The sequence below is a fragment of the Homalodisca vitripennis genome, chromosome 3 (genome assembly GCF_021130785.1).
Source record: "Homalodisca vitripennis isolate AUS2020 chromosome 3, UT_GWSS_2.1, whole genome shotgun sequence".
NCBI lineage: Eukaryota > Metazoa > Arthropoda > Insecta > Hemiptera > Cicadellidae > Homalodisca > Homalodisca vitripennis.
In genome coordinates this window covers 152,846,471-152,864,552 of record NC_060209.1, presented here as the reverse complement: position 1 = coordinate 152,864,552, position 18,082 = coordinate 152,846,471, and the positions used below count along the sequence as shown (strand labels likewise).

Below are 18,082 nucleotides of genomic sequence, written 5' to 3'. Positions count from 1 at the left end.
CTATTAGGGTAACGTAGTTCATATTCTTCTACAGCAGCTCTAGCATTACCATTACAGTAACCCAAAATAAAAGCCATATCAGCGTTATTCCTCTGATGTAAATAAGTAAGGCATTTTTTTCGCTGAATAAACAATCGAATTATAACTCACAGAAAAATTGCATTTAATAACACGATTCACAGAACCCGATCTCCTGCTGTAGCTTGCAAAACACCACTAATACACAGTTCTGTTCTAACGTAACAGTACAGAATACCATTGTTGATCAGCTGTTATTCGTGTGTTACCAACTTAGAAATTAATAAAAACAAAAAACTGCATTTCGATGATTAGTAAACAATAATGGGAAAAATGTTTGCTTCATTTATTTTCGAACATTTGATGTAAATTTTTATAAAAAAAAATACAACGTAATAAAACATGATATTTTTATTTACAAACAAATTTATTTAACCGTTAATCTTGTTTTCTCAATTTATCTCATCATTAAGGAACAAACATTTAGTTTTTGTTTTATTTTAACTAAATACCGTTACGGTATTTCTTTTTTTACAGCTAGTAATGTATTTATACTGAAATAAAATCGATTTTTCGGTACTTATTTCTGTTTTATTTTAGACTTTGATTATATCAATTTTCTCAGAATTAAATTCTCTACAATTAATGTTTGTTGATTTTTATGTATTTATTACCAATTTAACAAAGTTATTGTACATCAAAACTTAAAAAAAACATTATTTCGTGCCCCAATTTTTTTTGCATTTTTAACCCTGAATCCCTCAAAAACTACTACAGGTACAGTTCTGAAACCTATTTTATTAGCTTTATCAGGTAAAAAATACATAAGAATCCACGATATTTCTTACTTAATTAACCTTTCCAAAAGTTCAGTATGGCTTTATTTTACTCTTTACCCAGGAATTCAGGCGAAATCTTTCGCTAGCTGTAACTCGCTAACGAAGCGTTTTCGGACCTATGTTTATATAACATTTTTTTCATTATTTTTACTAGTACAATGTGCTGTAGAAGTGGGGGGAGAACTTCATGAATCACCCTGTATATGTTACAATCTTTTTATTCACTACAAAACTGTGCATATTTTGTACATTTACAGTATCTTACTATCTCAAGTCATGTGAAAGCTGCATGGAGTGAAACTTAGAAAGCAAAAATTTAAAATACACTTTTTTCAGTTTATGTAGAAAAAAACCATGCTCTATAAAGTGCATATTCTTATTACTTTAAAATGTTCTCTAGTTTGTACCAAAAATTTATATGTAAAACTTATTACTTGACATTTAGCATATATATTTTTGTAATATCTGAAAAATATGCTGTGCAAAGATAAAAACCAGTGTATCATTCTGGGAGTTTCTTATTATCAGTTGGAGGATTAAATATAACAATGCTGTGCGGCATACTCTCTTCCTCTTTACTAGCTAGTTAAACCTTTACAAGAAACCTAAACATTTGTGCTCAATTGGTACAGGTGAGTGATACTGTAAAACTGGTATGATCTGCATAAGGGGTGATGGGCCTGTGAAATATTTACATTCTGCTAGAAAATGGAGTTCTCGTTAAACACCAAAAAAAGTGCCCAGGTACAAGGATAACCAACCATTAGTTGGTTCTAACTCTGATATACAGTGTTTATGACATCTTCCCGTTGTGTACAAATACTTGGAACAGAGTGAATTTTAGAAACATATCCTGGACAAGGGTTCTCAGAAATACCATATTAACTCTAGTAAATGGTCCAATTACAATGAATCAGTATTTATAGTGGGGGAAATGCTAATTCACTGTTAGTGCTGCGAGTAGTACTGACAGTGGGTCCTTTCATTTACTCCTTTCTTTTCCTATTCCTACTCTTTGCCTAGGTCTGTTAACATATATGTTGCCAGCTGTGTAACAAAAATTGGCAAAATCTAAACAGCTTTTTATTTACCCTGATATGGAGATGTCACAATATCAACTGATGTAGTTGCTACATGTATACACTGCACACAGCATTAGTCAAGGTTCTGGTCACTGAACGTATAGCTTACGCTGAACCTACTACCATATTCTGTATCATTCACTGATTTATTGAGTAATAAACGACCCAAGGAAAATTTCAAACATAGTATGTCAATGGAGGAAATCTTGAGTAGATTAATATTAAGTGAGAATAACTTACCAGGGACTGGAGGAGGTATCTCTTTGACCCTTTTCTCTTCCAGGAGAGTTTTAACAGTTTTTGCTTTTTTAAACTTTGTTTAAAACACCACAACTCTCGGTATCATCTGTTATTAACCTCTTTTTCTTCTTTTTCACTGGTTCTTCTGACTCATTTAATACCGAACTGGGTTTTTCTTCTATTTGGTCCAGTTCATCGGTCAATCTTGCTTTCTGCAAAAATAGTGTGGATATTATTATTGAAAATTATTAGACAATGACTACAAGATCTAGTATAACAAATATGAGTTGTATAGACATAAACTCAATCCTTAAATTTCAGATTAAATCTCATATCTCTTAGGGCATCATATTCTTTCCTAGACAGATGTTGCTTTATCATTTTATATTAGGGAGAGCCAGACTCTAATACTCTGTTTTTATAGGGATAATCAAGAATAAATCAATTCTAATTTTTATTCTGACACTTTAAATTGATTAAAGCCTCCTTCTAAAAGTGGTTTGGTTTTTAACTCTATCTCTTTTGAACAGTACATATACCAAACACTAGAGATATTTTAATCATAAAAATGAAACAATTAGAATGGTCAGTTCTTTAGGACCACTTTAGTGCACATCTGATACAGTTTGACATATCATGTTATGTCTGTATCAGAGATCCCAGTGTCATTGCAGCATATCAAATTCAGCTTATCATTGAATTTTTTATAATTTTAAGAACATTATTTTGTAATATAATTAGTCAGTAATTGAACTGAGCCTGAACGCAGCTTGTTATAAAACAAAAGGAAACAACAGCCAATGGAAAGGCAACATATGTGACATGACGCAGATGACTATGTTATGAATAGGCTCAAATAAATGGAATTTAATATACAGGGTTGTTTATTAAAATATAAATCTGACAGCAAACTTTAAATGGAGAACCTTTCCTTGTTTCTAGAGACTTTATAATCTGAAGTCTAAACAAAAGTTTAAAAAACAGAACATTTTAAATAGTTCAATTACTAGTTATAAAACAATCGAACCAAGAATAAAAAATTGACACAAAAAGCTTTCTTGTGTAATAGTTTTCTGTAGTTAAAAAAATGAAATGAAATAAAAATGCCTTTATTAAAATGGCGGAGTTTTAACTATGAAGCCCTCTCTAGCACTCAAGCTCTGTGAGTATCAAACATTTTACTTTTACTCCAACATAGTGTTTCTGTCTAACAAGCCTGTAAACATAAGTCTGGTCTTCCCACCTTATCCAGTCTCTCTAACTGCTGGTTTTCCCCTCTTTAACCAACAAAATAATTAGTTATTTAGATTAAGAGGCTTACCTTGAAAACTATTTTCTAGGGTCCATCGATTAAAAGAACACGTAAAAGTGGTACACACTTTTTACAAAACTAGAAATTTTCAATTGCACTGCAATCTTTCTCAACCTGTAAGGCCTAATACCAGAAAGACATTACAAGAACGCCAAATCATGCAGCCCAACTGTTACAGAAATAACACAGTGTTTCTGGTAACACGCTATCCTGTAATAGGTTAGCACTGAATAATGATGTTACTGACACTAATACGTTATATACCGCCCATCTCTAGTTTTTACTGATTTCATCACACTGACATTAAGAAAGAGCAATGAGGCCCTAATGTTGCCTCAAATAAGATATTTCATTTTATTTCTTCTTAATATTCATAAAATCAAAATAAATCAAATACTGAATGGGTTGTAAGGTTTCCCTGTACAAATCTGGGTGTTCAACAAATAAAAAATAAATCAGTCTTAAAAAAGAGGATTGGTCTGAAATAGATTCCTTTACACTCAGCTGTTTGTGATTTAACTTACATATATAAGTAACTAAAGCACTCTAGAAAAATTGAACACACAAGATTTATATTTGACATTGGAACTACTGTAGTGGTTGAACCAGAATTCAATGATAACACAACAATAAGCTATTGATCATCTAAATATCACTAAATGTATTGAATCACTTAATAGATTTTATAGATAAAACTTCCAAAATGTTGGCTTGTCATTCCTTCCTTCATTTTAGACTGCTAAATTTGGAATATGGTTTATAAGCATCCAGTTGTTTACAAGTATCCTTGCTTTGTTGACAAATTAAAACTTTTCACACACTCAATTTTGAATAAGAAAATGTATTTTGCATCAGCTAACATGTTACTATACATGATTCAAATGATTTATTCAGCCGACATAAAAAAAACACATAAAATGTGCTGACTCAGCAATTGAACAAAACTTTGGAAATTTTGCTTCTTACAAATGTAAATGCTACAGTTTTAAAACATGACTGTTGACTTAAATTCTATATTTATATTTGTATGAATCAAAATTAGACATGAATAGTAAAAAAAAAAAAAAAAAAAAACGAAACACTGACCTTAGCTTCAGTTGGACCTTCATCGATGATGGGCTTCTTTTCTGTTTCTTCAATTGTCTCTTCCTTCTCAGGACTCTCATCCTCCTCTTCTTCCTCATCTTCCTCCTCCTCTTCTTCTTCTACCATCGGAAGTCCTCTCTACAAACAAAAATAGGCACTTTTAAAACTCGCAACCTTAAACACTCTTGAAAAATATTAATGTAAAAATGGTCTTCTATACCATAAATTCCTAGTCTACTTTATAGGAGTAACTTATTTTAGTATCTTTTTGGACTTATGTTCTATAAAGTTTCAATATGTTACAAGTTCTCTAAAGTTTGTATAAAACTTGCGGAACTTAAGTTATGAGGTATTTACAATTCTACTCAACATCATATCCACCCACATTTTTTTGTAAAAAATTCCATATGTCCAGCTAATACTGAACATAATGTTGAACAGACTTGAGCCACAGTCAATCACTAATGATGAAGTTCACAACTTTCAAATGTCAGAAAACTAATAGGGCATGCACAAGATGACAAACCATTAACAACTTGAGATTGAGGTCTGAAGTTAATGGCACAATTTGATTTTGCAAGTCATCATTTAAAATTATTCCAATTGACTTAAGAAACCTTAAGCGTCACCACAAAGCAGTACCTTGTGTCTGCGTTTTCCAAACTCCTCCGCATCAGACTGGTCAGATGTCTGGACCCTCTTGAGTTCCAAGGGCCCACTGTTGATATAATAGCCTCCGTAAAGAGTCTCCTGGTTCTCCTCCAGAGCTTCATCATACTGAACAATACAACGTCACAGTCAACTAGACTTGTTTACTCAAACAGTTTAAGGGAGGTGATTGATAAGTGCAAGGCTCCTAAGGTTACATTACAAATGCCAGATGCTATTCCTGTAAGAAGCACACACACTAATACTCATCAACTTCCTGCATAATTTGTGAGCGTTCGTTCACTGTGTATTTATATTGCTCAACATTGCTTATTTGTAAAGAAAGGGTGCATTGCTTATTTGTAGGTAAGTGTAAAAGTAAAGTGGAATGAGAATTGAATGATATTAAATACATATATTAAATACTATGCCATATAAGAGACTCAAGATTAATTAAATCTTTCATCAGAGCATCATACAATGTCCTAAAGATTGCACATGGCATTTCCTGTTTGACTTACAAGATATTGTTATGACACCATTGCTATTACCGAGTAAAAAGAATTTGAATTGAATTGTTCCAATGGAAGATCACAGCAATTATTGTTGACTACTACTACAAACTAATGCTTTTAGTGATGTATTATGACGTCTAGTGAGGGTTTTTAGGGACTAATTTATTCAATTTGTTGTGTTGCTATACAAACCCTATTTCAGTAAGGTGTGGCATTTAGAAGCAATGTATTGTGATCTATTTTACATGTTAACAATTTAATACACTTTTTCCCCTCAGTGGATTTTGACCGTTGCAATAAATAAGCACTTGACCGCATATATCATTACACACAGCATATATTGTGCGCACTGATAAAAACAGATTAACAGACTGGTTGGGTTTTCAAAATAATAAAATTTAGAGACATTCAAGTTATCTTTAAATTTATTTCAAGATAAGCAAGACAGAATTCTATTTTGTACTCATTTTCTAATCACTAATATTGTTGCTTGCAAATGCTATTGATTATGACATGGGGAAAACCTTGCAATTAAAGAATTAATTAATATTTGACTTCAGGATTTTAAATTAAATTATCTTAATGATAGATCTGTTATTTGATTTTAGCTTTAGGAAGGATATAAGGAATACTTCCATGTTGCTTTATTTACATAATCTTGGTGTAAGCAAATGCAAAAGCGACAGTCACAGATGAGTCAAATATCAAATATTAATTAAGTGGAATTAAAAACAGTATATTGATTATAGCACACAAACAAAAAAAGCTTGTCCAAAAGTCCCAAGGAATCTTAACTTTCGCTCCCTCATCCCCTAATATGTATCATTTGTAACTCTTCAACCCTCAGGAATACAGCCTGTAAAAAGTAAATGAAACATTTTAATGTTAGGTTAAATTGCAAAATTTACCTTTTACAGCAAAGCTGAAAAAATAATAACAGTTACAAGAAATAAAATGTATACAATTCATATCCAAATAATCCTTATTAATTTTAAAACTGTAAATTTGAAAAAAAACTCTGATTAAGCCATAATACATGATATTAAATTTAAGCTTCTGCATTTTAAGCAGCTTTGCAGATAAAAATACAGTACAAGTGACATTAATTTTTCACTTTCATTGAAATTAACTCATTATGTTTTACTTGATTTTCAGTAAACCACACATGTGACATTTGATTAAAAAGCACATTCCAAAACTTTCAACGGGTTCATTTTTGTTGGGGTTGTCCAAATAGATTTTTTTATATATCACTCCTCTATTGTATCAAGACCTAAAAAGTAATAATAATATGATTTATATATTTACCATTGTTCTCAGACTATCTAATTAGAGGGTACAGTTAAAAATGGAATAAAAAGTACTCTTTAATGTTGATGTTTAGTCAGACCCTTGTTTTAAAAGTTGCACCATTAAAACTATCGTATTATTACAGGATATTTGGACACCTTGTGTAGGAGAAAGGTAAAGTATTTTAATACTTACAGCTTCTGTGTTATCGATGAAGGGATCAGTCTCATCATAGCCAGCACCAAGTTCTGCGTAGGATTTACTTTTAGGCCTACCTTTCTTAGGCTTACCTTTCTTATCACCCTGGAAAAAGTATGTAGTTTAGCATAAGTTTATGTTGAAGAAGGGTAAATTTTATATGTGTATCACAAATTCAAACATTATCATTAGTCCGGCCTTGGAATGGTAAACATTTATTTTTGAGGTCATAAAAGCTTCCTATGTGAGTATAAAAAGGATATGTTTCTTAGAATGTTATGAGTCTCGTGGAATCTAAGTCCATGTTCCGTCTGAAGAAATAAAAAAATCAGTAAAAAAAAATGCTTCGAAATAAAAAAACACCAGATTACAAAAGAAGTTCGTCTGAATTATCCAGCAACCACCCAGTGTAATCTAGATGAAGAGGTTTTCTTATTGTTTCATCAATTGCACAATTTAGTAGAAAACTCAGTTGATCCGCCTTGCCTTGGGATTGTATATAAAACATCGTATTGCACTCAATTGTGCTCCTGATAAGACAATGAGAGCACCAGGAGTATAGTTTGTGACTGTGTCAGATTTCAGACACTGCACCAAGCAGAAGATGAAATGGAGATAACTGAACATTCAATATAAAACCCAAATTAATGAACAAAAATGTGAATATATCACGTGGCAAAAGATCTTGAGAAAAATTTCATGTGTAGACTTTACATATTGCATTAAATTTCTTTCTATGTAGAAAACGAGTTATACGATGGTGCATTTTCATCCATGGGATTTGGTTGAACTTATTAAAGCCTATCAATCAGTAGGTAGGTACAATCTCTTTTTTGTCTGTCAGGAACGTGAAAATTTTTATTCTGTAGGGTTGTCTGTTGTCTGTCTGTATGCACAACATCCATTAAAAGGAAAGTTTGCTAAAAATGAACAGATGACACTCTATACAATAAATATCTGATGTTAACAAATTGAAAAAAAAGATACTAAATTGAGAAGCTATTTCTTTAAATACAAATTGCAAAGCAAGGATGAAATGACATTCAGAAAAATAAACTACGTACTTCCTCATTTCCAAAAACAGTGTTTGTTCTTGCGTATTTATTGATTTGCCTTTGCAATATAATATCACAATACAAAGGTCTCGCTTTAGTCCAAAACCTTACATTGGCCACCTGATTCTGTAAAGTGCCTTTAGAGGTTATCAAAAAAAGCCAGTAGCCTAATAAAACGTAGCTTAGGTAATTCTAGTGTATATTATTCATTTAGGTACATGGTATAATATGTTTTAATTGAAACATTTTTATTACTCCTCACTGGGACAAACCCTCAGATAATAAAAATAATATACTCATTAAAAATTATTTGGTCACTAGCTATTTTACATTAGACACAAAAATAACTATTTCAAATCCTTGTACACTTAACAGTTTCTTAATAATTAAATTGTTAGGTTTACATATTTTGTTATACAAAGTGATAAGAACTGGTGGTCTTTTCCTCTCTCGAACTGGACTAACAATACCATTAGTACGGAAAATGTAATACTTTACCTCTTCTTCTGCTTTTCATATTAATGGTGATAAAATAACATGACCAGTATAGTAAAACTTAACACAATATAATACTTTACCTCTTCTTCTATTGCTTTTCATATTAGTGGTGATATAATAACATGGCCAGTATAGTAAAATTTACACAATATAATACTTTACCTCTTCTTATGTTCCTCTTCATATTAGTGGTGATAAAATAACATGACCAGTATAGCAAAATAAATTTACACATGTTACACAACATACACACAACACTTAGCAAAACAAAGCTATGCAATGCTAGCGCAATGATGATAGTGAATTTTATTTTATAGGATATGAAAGGTATACTAACAAATATATAAAAGAGTAAAAATAATAAGTTGAGCAAATCTTAAAAAGTATTATTACACACGGAGATTCAAGACTGTCTTGAAATAAGGCGTTTTCACTTAAACATTAAATTTTTTATCTATATGTTATATTCTTATAAGCACCAAGGTGTAGAACACAAATTTTTAAAACTTTTCACTCTGAGAAAACCAGATTCAGAGCGATCACACAAGATAAAAAAATCAATCTTATTATCATCACAATACATCCAGGTCAGAATCAGACTCAATGGCTGGTTATTTTGGCTACTTCTATGATGTACTACTCGAAGCAGGAATTATTCTCATTACCAGAGTATAAGGCACATACAAATTATTAAATTTTTAACAGATTGTCTCGGATGCTCGACTTCCCTTATCAGTGTGGAATCATTTCTCTTATGCCATAGTCCAGCTGCTTCAGATAAAGCCACTCAAAACATAGTCTCCAGGGAAGCAAGACTCACCCAAGTCAGTGAGGTAGTACAAGGCAGAGTATGATAAGCAGACCCGGTTTTTATATCGCTTATTACAATCACAAAACTTTATATATTGAATAACAGAACCATCAATCGATATCAATGTATCCAAAATAATAAATTAAAAGTCACTTGTTTCAAACTAATAGAAATTGTTTAAACAATCATGTAATGTCATAAATGTTAAAGGAACCATAAACATTAGTCAAATTATAAAATTAAGATAGGTGACAGGAAAAATGTAAATTAAATAATAAAGAAAATTTAACAGCAAAACAAACACCTTGAAACCGAGAAAGGCACAGTAAATCATTTTTGAGTGTTATTTTGTTTTGTTTTTAAAGTTAAATATCTTTTTTTTATTTAAAAGAAATTACTTATAGAGCAAATTGTGTTTAGAGTATGAAAATGTGTAAAAAGATGGTGCATATGATTGATTATTGTTTAAATTAATTACTAATGGTTGATTATATCAATGTGTAGAACAATTAAATATCGGATCCACTTATCGTACTCTACCCCTATTGTGCTTAAGCTTTATGTTTAACCTACCAACCAAAGATCAAACCAGGGATTGTGTGAGCCAAAGAGGAAAAGCATAGTCTAAATTAAACTTTTAAATTTAATTCTATAATTTAAAACTTGTACTTTCACACTATTTCTAAATATGTGGTAGATTTTAGATTTCACATTTTTATACTATTGCAAGCAAAATCAATTAACCTTTTAAATGCTGAGATATGTGCTGTATGGACAGTATTCAAATAACTTCTGCTGATATCCATAGTTTGGATGCTAAAGTTCATTACGTACACAAGCCATATAATTATACCAAACGCCGCTTACTTCCAAGTTGCATTGATCAAAATTATTACAATCAAATGATTGATCGTTTATAATAAGTAGTTGCTTTCACACTCTGATGCTCTATGACATTAAGATAGTCATTCAAACTAGTATTGCAGATAGGACCCTATGTGTTTTTAAAAACCGTTCGCTTGCTGTACTTGAATTGGGTAGCTTTTATCTTATATTATGTAATAACTTATGAAAATTATAGCTAGATTAAAGCATCCTTCTATACAAAACTTTATACTTACATATTTCTCTTCAAATGCTGCTGCGAGTCTCTTAATTTCTTTCTCTTCATCATCATCAAACGAATCTAATACACCATTAGGTTTTCTTTTTTTCTCTTCATAAACTTCTTCTTTTTTCTTGATAATCTTTTCCTTAAAATAAATAATAATGATCAATAACATAAATAATATAAGTTAATTATTTTTACAGAACCCAAATAGATTATTGAAATAGCTACTGAAGTAAAAAATGCACAAGATAGCCGTTTGTTCAGTTTTTGTATTGTTGACTATTCGCTGAGAACCTTAATGTGGACCTTGTCTTTTCACAATAAATCTGCTCTAACTCAGTTATTTATAATTCGATTTAAATAATTTTGGTGTCAGATTTTTAATAAAATCCTCTAAAATTTCTATTGGGAGTCAGAAAACAAGAACCAATCGTCATAATAACATGTAATTTTCACAGCACGTCAAATAAAGTCTTTTCTTTCTAATAATGTAGTATTTTAGGTCACCAGTAAGAAAATCCCTTCCAAAAATAATGGCCTCCAGATAATACCAAATTACAAAAAGTTCTGTAGGGGCTAACTTGATAAAAATAACCATCAATAATGATAACCAATACAAACTAAATAAGAATTTTATAGATTAATTAAAACTCAACAATTAAAAACTTAACAATTGATTTAAAATTTGATCAAATTTATTGGAGAAGTTTTCTTAGGAAAGAAAGAAGCCTCTCTATAACTGGGTCATCATCACATAGAACATCCTTTAACAAAATTGGCAGGCACAAGTCGCGCCTGTGCTACCGGATTTGTGTCCATAACTAAATTTTATACAATGTTCTATTGGCCTACATCTGATATTTTATTAAGATGTGGATACTTTTACTTAACATCATTTTGTCACACATAAAAATATAGAAAGATATGTTGTAAAAAGAAATAACAGTTTTTCTTTTACTTTAAAGTTGTGTAGATTTATTCTTTGATTTTCAGCAAGAAAATAGATATGAAACACTTTATACTTTAATTAATAACATTTTTATAGTGATCTTAAAAATTGCATAAAAATACAGCACACTTGAGAAATTCTAATAGACCCTTCCAGGGTTAAACTTTGTCAAACTTATCAATACAAATAGGCCTACTCTGTTAAATATATTTCCATTAAAAGTAGTTTTCATTTTGTTTTGTAAAAATTTGGAGCAGCTAAAAATAATTAGAATTGAGAGGATTAAAGTATCCGAAGAAACTTTAAGTAATGACATTGATAAGGTTAATGTGAAAAATACATTTGGAAGCTTTAAGTTTACTAACAAATTTATCATAACTGAGCAATATTAGTCAACTTTCAGTACCCTAGTACTAAATAAGAAACAATAAAATTTGTGCAAAATTAAGTCCTAGACATTTACCAACTGATAGATCCCATAAACTCTCAGCACTTAATTAATAGGCGAAGTGAATAGAAAGTCAAGTCTACTGCCAAGACTTAGCAATAACTATTTGTGAAGTGAATAAACAATGAACTAAGTAGTAGTAACTTATCCCATCCGGAACAAAAGTAGAATCAACAAGTTAAAATGTACTACTAGAGTAAATAGAATCTACATGAAAGATACATCTTAAGGTCGAGATACAACTAACCTTTGCTTTAATCAAATATCAGATTTATCGATAGCATAAAACAGAATTAAAATATATTGTTGGTTCATCACTTAAAATTATTATTTACTCTCTTTTGAAATTTCCTTTTCGTTATACCAATCTGTATTCAATAGTTTTTTATATCTCGTTTTAGAGTACAATACAGGTTTTTTAGAAGCTAGAAATAAAAAATGTTTCTACCCTAATCAGAATTATTTCTTAGTAGATTAAAAAATGTTAACGATATACAAGTTTATGTATTACACGAACAGTGAACCTCAAATACTACAAATTTGAATTGTATTTGTTGTTTTTCAATAGTTTTATTTAACTGAAGTACCTAAATACTAGTCCTTTCAATCAAAAAAATGTTAAATGTGTCATTAGAAAATTTTCTTCAAATTCACTTTTTACATTTAAAAATTATACTATAACAAAAACTACTACATACATTTCTCTCTCAGAAATTTTCTCATGAGTTTTGCATTATTTCCTTGAAATTGTAATACGCCCTCGGAATAAAGTAACTTTTCCGGTTTGTAAAGAAGTATACAAGGTCATCATTTTCAAAGAACGTTAATAATAAAGTCATTGACAGCTATGTAATTTTTTGGTATTGGCTATACATTATTGTATTTTTGTAAGTTTTTCATTTCTGGATAATATTTTATTATCAGCATTATAATTCTGAACAGTTTATTGAAATTTTTTAATTATAGTTGCAAAATTAGAAACAACAATTAGGCTACCTTAAAACAAGAGGATTTCGGACATTTGTACTGTATCGTTATATGTTACAAATGGTACTTATAATATTTATTGTCCAAAATCCCTTCCATTGTCAATAACAAACTTTAAACAAAGAACAATTACCTATCTATATTAACGACGAAGAATAGTATAATATAAATCATGCACTTACAGTTAAAACATTCAACATTTAACATGTTCTACATTATATCTAATTCTGGTTTCAAATTGAAAATAGCTTTCAGTGTAATAACATTTATAAAAAGTAAATACTTTAGGGAAACTTTAATAAGCAGCCTACACACCTTATTCGATTGTTACTATCGAAATATTCAACATATTAACCAACTTTGATATTATATTATAATTGTACAAAAGATTTATTAAAATATAAATTGAAAATAGTATTACAAAATGATAAAACCAACTATGGCCTAGACCTACATATCAGAAAAACTTTACAATGTTTATAGCCTGCAGGATAGCAGTGAGCAACTGCTTTTGTGAAACGCGAGGAAAGGATTCCCATAGGTTGCCAGGAGCCAAACCCACATATTGAAGCCACTTAAACAAATCTCATCACTTTGAGATATCTCACATAATTTACTCATTTATATTGCTATTTTCAAATTCTCCAAAAATTAGTTAGGCCTACTTCTCACTTTTAACTTTATTGTTTACATTAAAAATTACTGTAACTAGTAAGGTGAAATCATACGTTAAGTTTGCTTAAATAAATTGTAATTCATTAGGATAAAACAACTGAATAACATGTAAACCACTTATAAATGAATGAATGGAAAATACTTTATAAAAGAGGTGAAGTTAAGACTATCAAGCGCTCTCTATCACTCAAACTCGCACACTTATTACAAGTCTACACAATATGTTATATTACCAAAAAGTATATTTACAAAAGTGTCTCAAAAATATTTGGGTCTGAGCTATATTAAACAATAATTTTGTGTTTTATATATATGTGAGTGTGTGTGTGTCAAAAAATACATTAATATAAAGAAATTTTAAGCTTGAGTCTCCCTCACAGAACATTGAAAGACCTACCTTACTTTTAGTGGTTTCTGTTCTTAATTAAAATTGCAAAACATCGTAGGATAATTATTAACATTTTAATTATTAAATCATAACTGTATATTTATGAATAATAATAGTAACTCTTATTGACACTCTCAAAAACTGTTCACATTGGTCGCACACACACAATCTGGAACAAACTAACAAGTTTGTGCCAAGAAAGTAAGTGTCCCTACCAGAGGCTTAAAAATTATAAGATAGAATTAAACTGAATAGCAACAACTCTTTGTGGACTTCAAAGTTAGGTAGTATGAACTGCATTTAGCTGCCAAGAAAACTATAGGCTACAACTGGAAGGTAGCTACTACAATATTTATATTCACATCAAACCTAGTTGAAACTTAAAAAAGTTAAGTTGCATTGGCAACAAAACTTTTAATTGACTTTGTCGAATGGAACAATCTTTTAAACATAATGTTTTACAAGATCTAAAAATACATTTTATGGACCTATATTTCACCTATTAGCTTAAAAGTATTTATAAATAAAAATATTAGATAGCTTTATCAGGAGATTTCCGGAAGTGTTCATCAATATTCGGTTTCAATTAAAAATATTAACTAATGATAAAAAGAATTATATAAATAGTATATAATACTTAATTAATGTAATGATCGAGTTTATGAAGCTAGACACATACAATAAACAGTTTTCTTAGATACAGAAATTTAATCTTAGTTAAGCCTATTGTGCAAAATATCCCTATAGATAAACACAAATCGTCTATGGAGACTCTTGTAAAGCAATTGGAAAACATTTTTAAATAGTACTAAATGTTAATAAAACAATGTTTTTCGAAATGTTTTATTTCTGGACACCATTTGGAAAAGTATTGTTTTATTAACATTTAGTATTATTTACAAATCATCTAGCCGCAAAAATAAATATGGGTCAATTTCAATAATAATCTTTGAAAATAAATGACAAACATTTACTTATTTTCAACTACTTCATTTTACTAGTAATTAGTACGTAGTATTTGACGTTTTTGTGCAACATAATACTTCAGTTTTAATTACGAAAAATTATTAGGTTTATCAGTATGACACGTGATTTGTTTGCTTTTCGCCGGCATTCTGGCAAGCAAGGTAATTGCGATGTGCATCAAGATGGTCGAGCTCTGGAAAGGCACCAGCGCAATGGAGAAACGGTGCAATTCCAATATGTCCGCCGCTGCGAGAAACGGCTCAGGGTACCAAACATTCAGTAATGTCGGACGCTCCGAGGTCCTGCTGAGAGAGCTATTTCATCATCAATGTGTCGCTAAATGAGGCGGCTGCGAGCGAGGTAGCGCAACCACCCACTGCCTAACCTCCCCACTTGTAATAGACTCCCCTCCATTTTTTCACCAAAACCGATAAGTAGGCCTAATTATATTTTCTTTGTCGACTACAATTAATTCGTCATAGAATACAAAAGGCGTCTAAAATAGTGACATAACCTGCACGCATGAGAACACGTAGACCATCGCGCATGGGCGAACAAGACGCTATGAACTATTGAGGCACCAGTGATTGTTTTTTATATTGTTTTAATTATTTATTTTTCAGTTCTTTCCGTCATATCAGCGCAATCACAGTTGTTACAAAAATAAAAAGGTTCACGAATTAAGAATCATTGCAAGACGCCATAATAGATTTACCTAACTACCAATGTACTAATATTTTTAATTGGAAATTGTATTTATTATTCACCTTTTTAATGTTAAATTATGTAAAAACACAATCTAACTTTAACTGTTATATTATTTTACATGATCAAACTTATAAAACAAAATTCGTAATGAGTGAAGATAATTAGGCGGCTGCCTATCTACTAATTATTACCACCACAAAGTTCGATTATTGATCCAGTATTGTTATTGTAACAATTAATTTAATTAAGATTTAATAGCATAACATTAATAAACTTCTGAAAACAAATATTTTGAACGGTCTTAAAATAGCAGTGTTGAGAGAAAATACATCCAGTTATTGTCAGATATTACTTATTTTTCTATTTAAAATTATTTCCAAGTTAAAAAATATAGTATTTAAAATCGGATAAATTATTAATTGGAATGTTTTCAGATTGTTTAAAACTAAATCAAATTGGGTTTATTTCATACTGATAAGGACAGAGAAGGATGTAACAACAAATCAGCATTAAACATGAAACTAGCTTGTTACTTCAATTCAGTGGTAATGAATCTGAAATAGAATTTTTTATAATGATATGGTAATATGAATGCTTAAAATTTAAATATTTAAGCCATAAACTTGACAAAATCTAACACCTTGTAGCTGATCGTCGTCTGCAAGAACAATCAACCAAGAGTCAGTTCTTGATTGAGCTAAAAATGCCTTGGTCAATGTAGGCACTAATAAGATAAATATAACATAAGGTTTTGTTTATACCACAATTGAAGCATTACTTTTATATGTTTCTGGCAATTTAAAGAAAAATTTCCGTTACTTAAGTTAGCAATGATAGGTTTCTAGCAGGGCGTCACTTAACGTTCCCCTTCCAGTGTAAAATAATATTGATCAGTAGAAGACATCTTCCTATACTGAAGCACGATGAATCAACCCGATTTACAGAATAGACGAAACTACTGAGAAATTTTAGCAAAATAGCTGTTGGCTTCCCAGGCCAGCCTAACCTAAAACAAGGTTACTTCCCAAGTCTCTCCCACTCCTTGACATGCTGAAATCAGTATTATTCTCATGCATATGGCGACTTACATCCGCTGTTAAGTTAACATTAAATGAAAGTGTTACATGAGCTTTAACTAACTGCAAATCCGAACTGTAACTGAAACAAGTATTGGAATGACACTGTGAAATACAATAGTCCATAACTCAATAAGTTAGCATTAATTAAATGAGAACTATTTTTTAACGTAAAGTAATATTCAATATACTACTAATATAAGCACTGTTTCGAGGATATGTTAGCATTTTCAGTTATAAAACTTACCTCTTTTGACTTCACAACAGACCCGTAGTCAAACACAGGACACGAATCTTCATTTGGGTCTGACAGAATAAAACTTAATCTAAACGTTTGACGGGGTGACTTCTTGGATTTTTTATCACTTTTTCCAAAAGGTGTTAATGTTGCACGGTTTTGTTCTGACATTATACACAACACACATTGAAATAAGTCACTAAATAGCTTACTTTCCACCTCACCATCTTTCCCCACAACACTCACATGTCGCCATCTTCGGCACAACTAGTTGATAAAATCTCTCACAGACAGCGCATTGGTAGTAAACATAAGGGAGTAAGATTCATTTACTTGAACGAATACTTCATAGAGTAAACAAAATTAATTTTACATTGATGCAGTTATACTACTAGTATTTATGTAATAAATTATGATATGGTTATGTTAACAACAGTCTAAGGAAATATACATATCTCAGAGAGAGTTAAAAATAAGTAAACATTACAAGGCAAATTTAGACTACCATGCACTATTGCGCCGTGAGTGATTTCTTCCCCAGCTCACCGGAAATAGTACGGCCTAATATCTGGCACGTATCGTGAAGGGATAATATTTAAAAAAAAAAAAAAAAAAAACATCAATATGGGTTTACCAGAAGCAAAATATTATCTATTAAGTTTCTTTTTTAGACATTTCTCTTTAATTTTGCAGTTGTGCTCAGTTAAAATTCAATTAATCACACCAGAATACAAATGATATCAGTTCAATATAATGACTAAGATTTGTTGTAGACTTGAAGACAGTTTCAATTAATTAAATACGATGTAATAAATAAAGTAATTTCCACTGCCTCAAAAATATATTGATATATTCTATGAAGCTGGTTTCAATAGTTGCATTATTGTATCCAACGGAGATTAAGGGAATTTCTAAATGTTGCACTGATCGTATCATTCACTCAC

The 18,082-nt window shown here is 30.5% G+C and overlaps 1 protein-coding gene across 1 annotated transcript in view; it reads right to left on the bottom strand.

Moving 5' to 3' along the window:
* The window catches only part of LOC124358409 (ubinuclein-2), a 78,016-nt gene extending 60,584 nt beyond the window's left edge, over nucleotides 1–17,432 (bottom strand). Inside the window, exons 1-7 of the mRNA XM_046810709.1 lie at nucleotides 17,148–17,432; nucleotides 10,714–10,845; nucleotides 7,226–7,333; nucleotides 5,220–5,354; nucleotides 4,578–4,715; nucleotides 2,260–2,391; nucleotides 2,180–2,228 (exon numbers count right to left, since the gene is read on the bottom strand). Of these exons, the coding sequence (XP_046666665.1) occupies nucleotides 2,180–2,228; nucleotides 2,260–2,391; nucleotides 4,578–4,715; nucleotides 5,220–5,354; nucleotides 7,226–7,333; nucleotides 10,714–10,845; nucleotides 17,148–17,309 (856 nt within the window). The 5' untranslated portion in view covers nucleotides 17,310–17,432. The remainder of the gene's footprint in view (nucleotides 1–2,179; nucleotides 2,229–2,259; nucleotides 2,392–4,577; nucleotides 4,716–5,219; nucleotides 5,355–7,225; nucleotides 7,334–10,713; nucleotides 10,846–17,147) is intronic.
* Nucleotides 17,433–18,082: the final 650 nt, after the last annotated feature.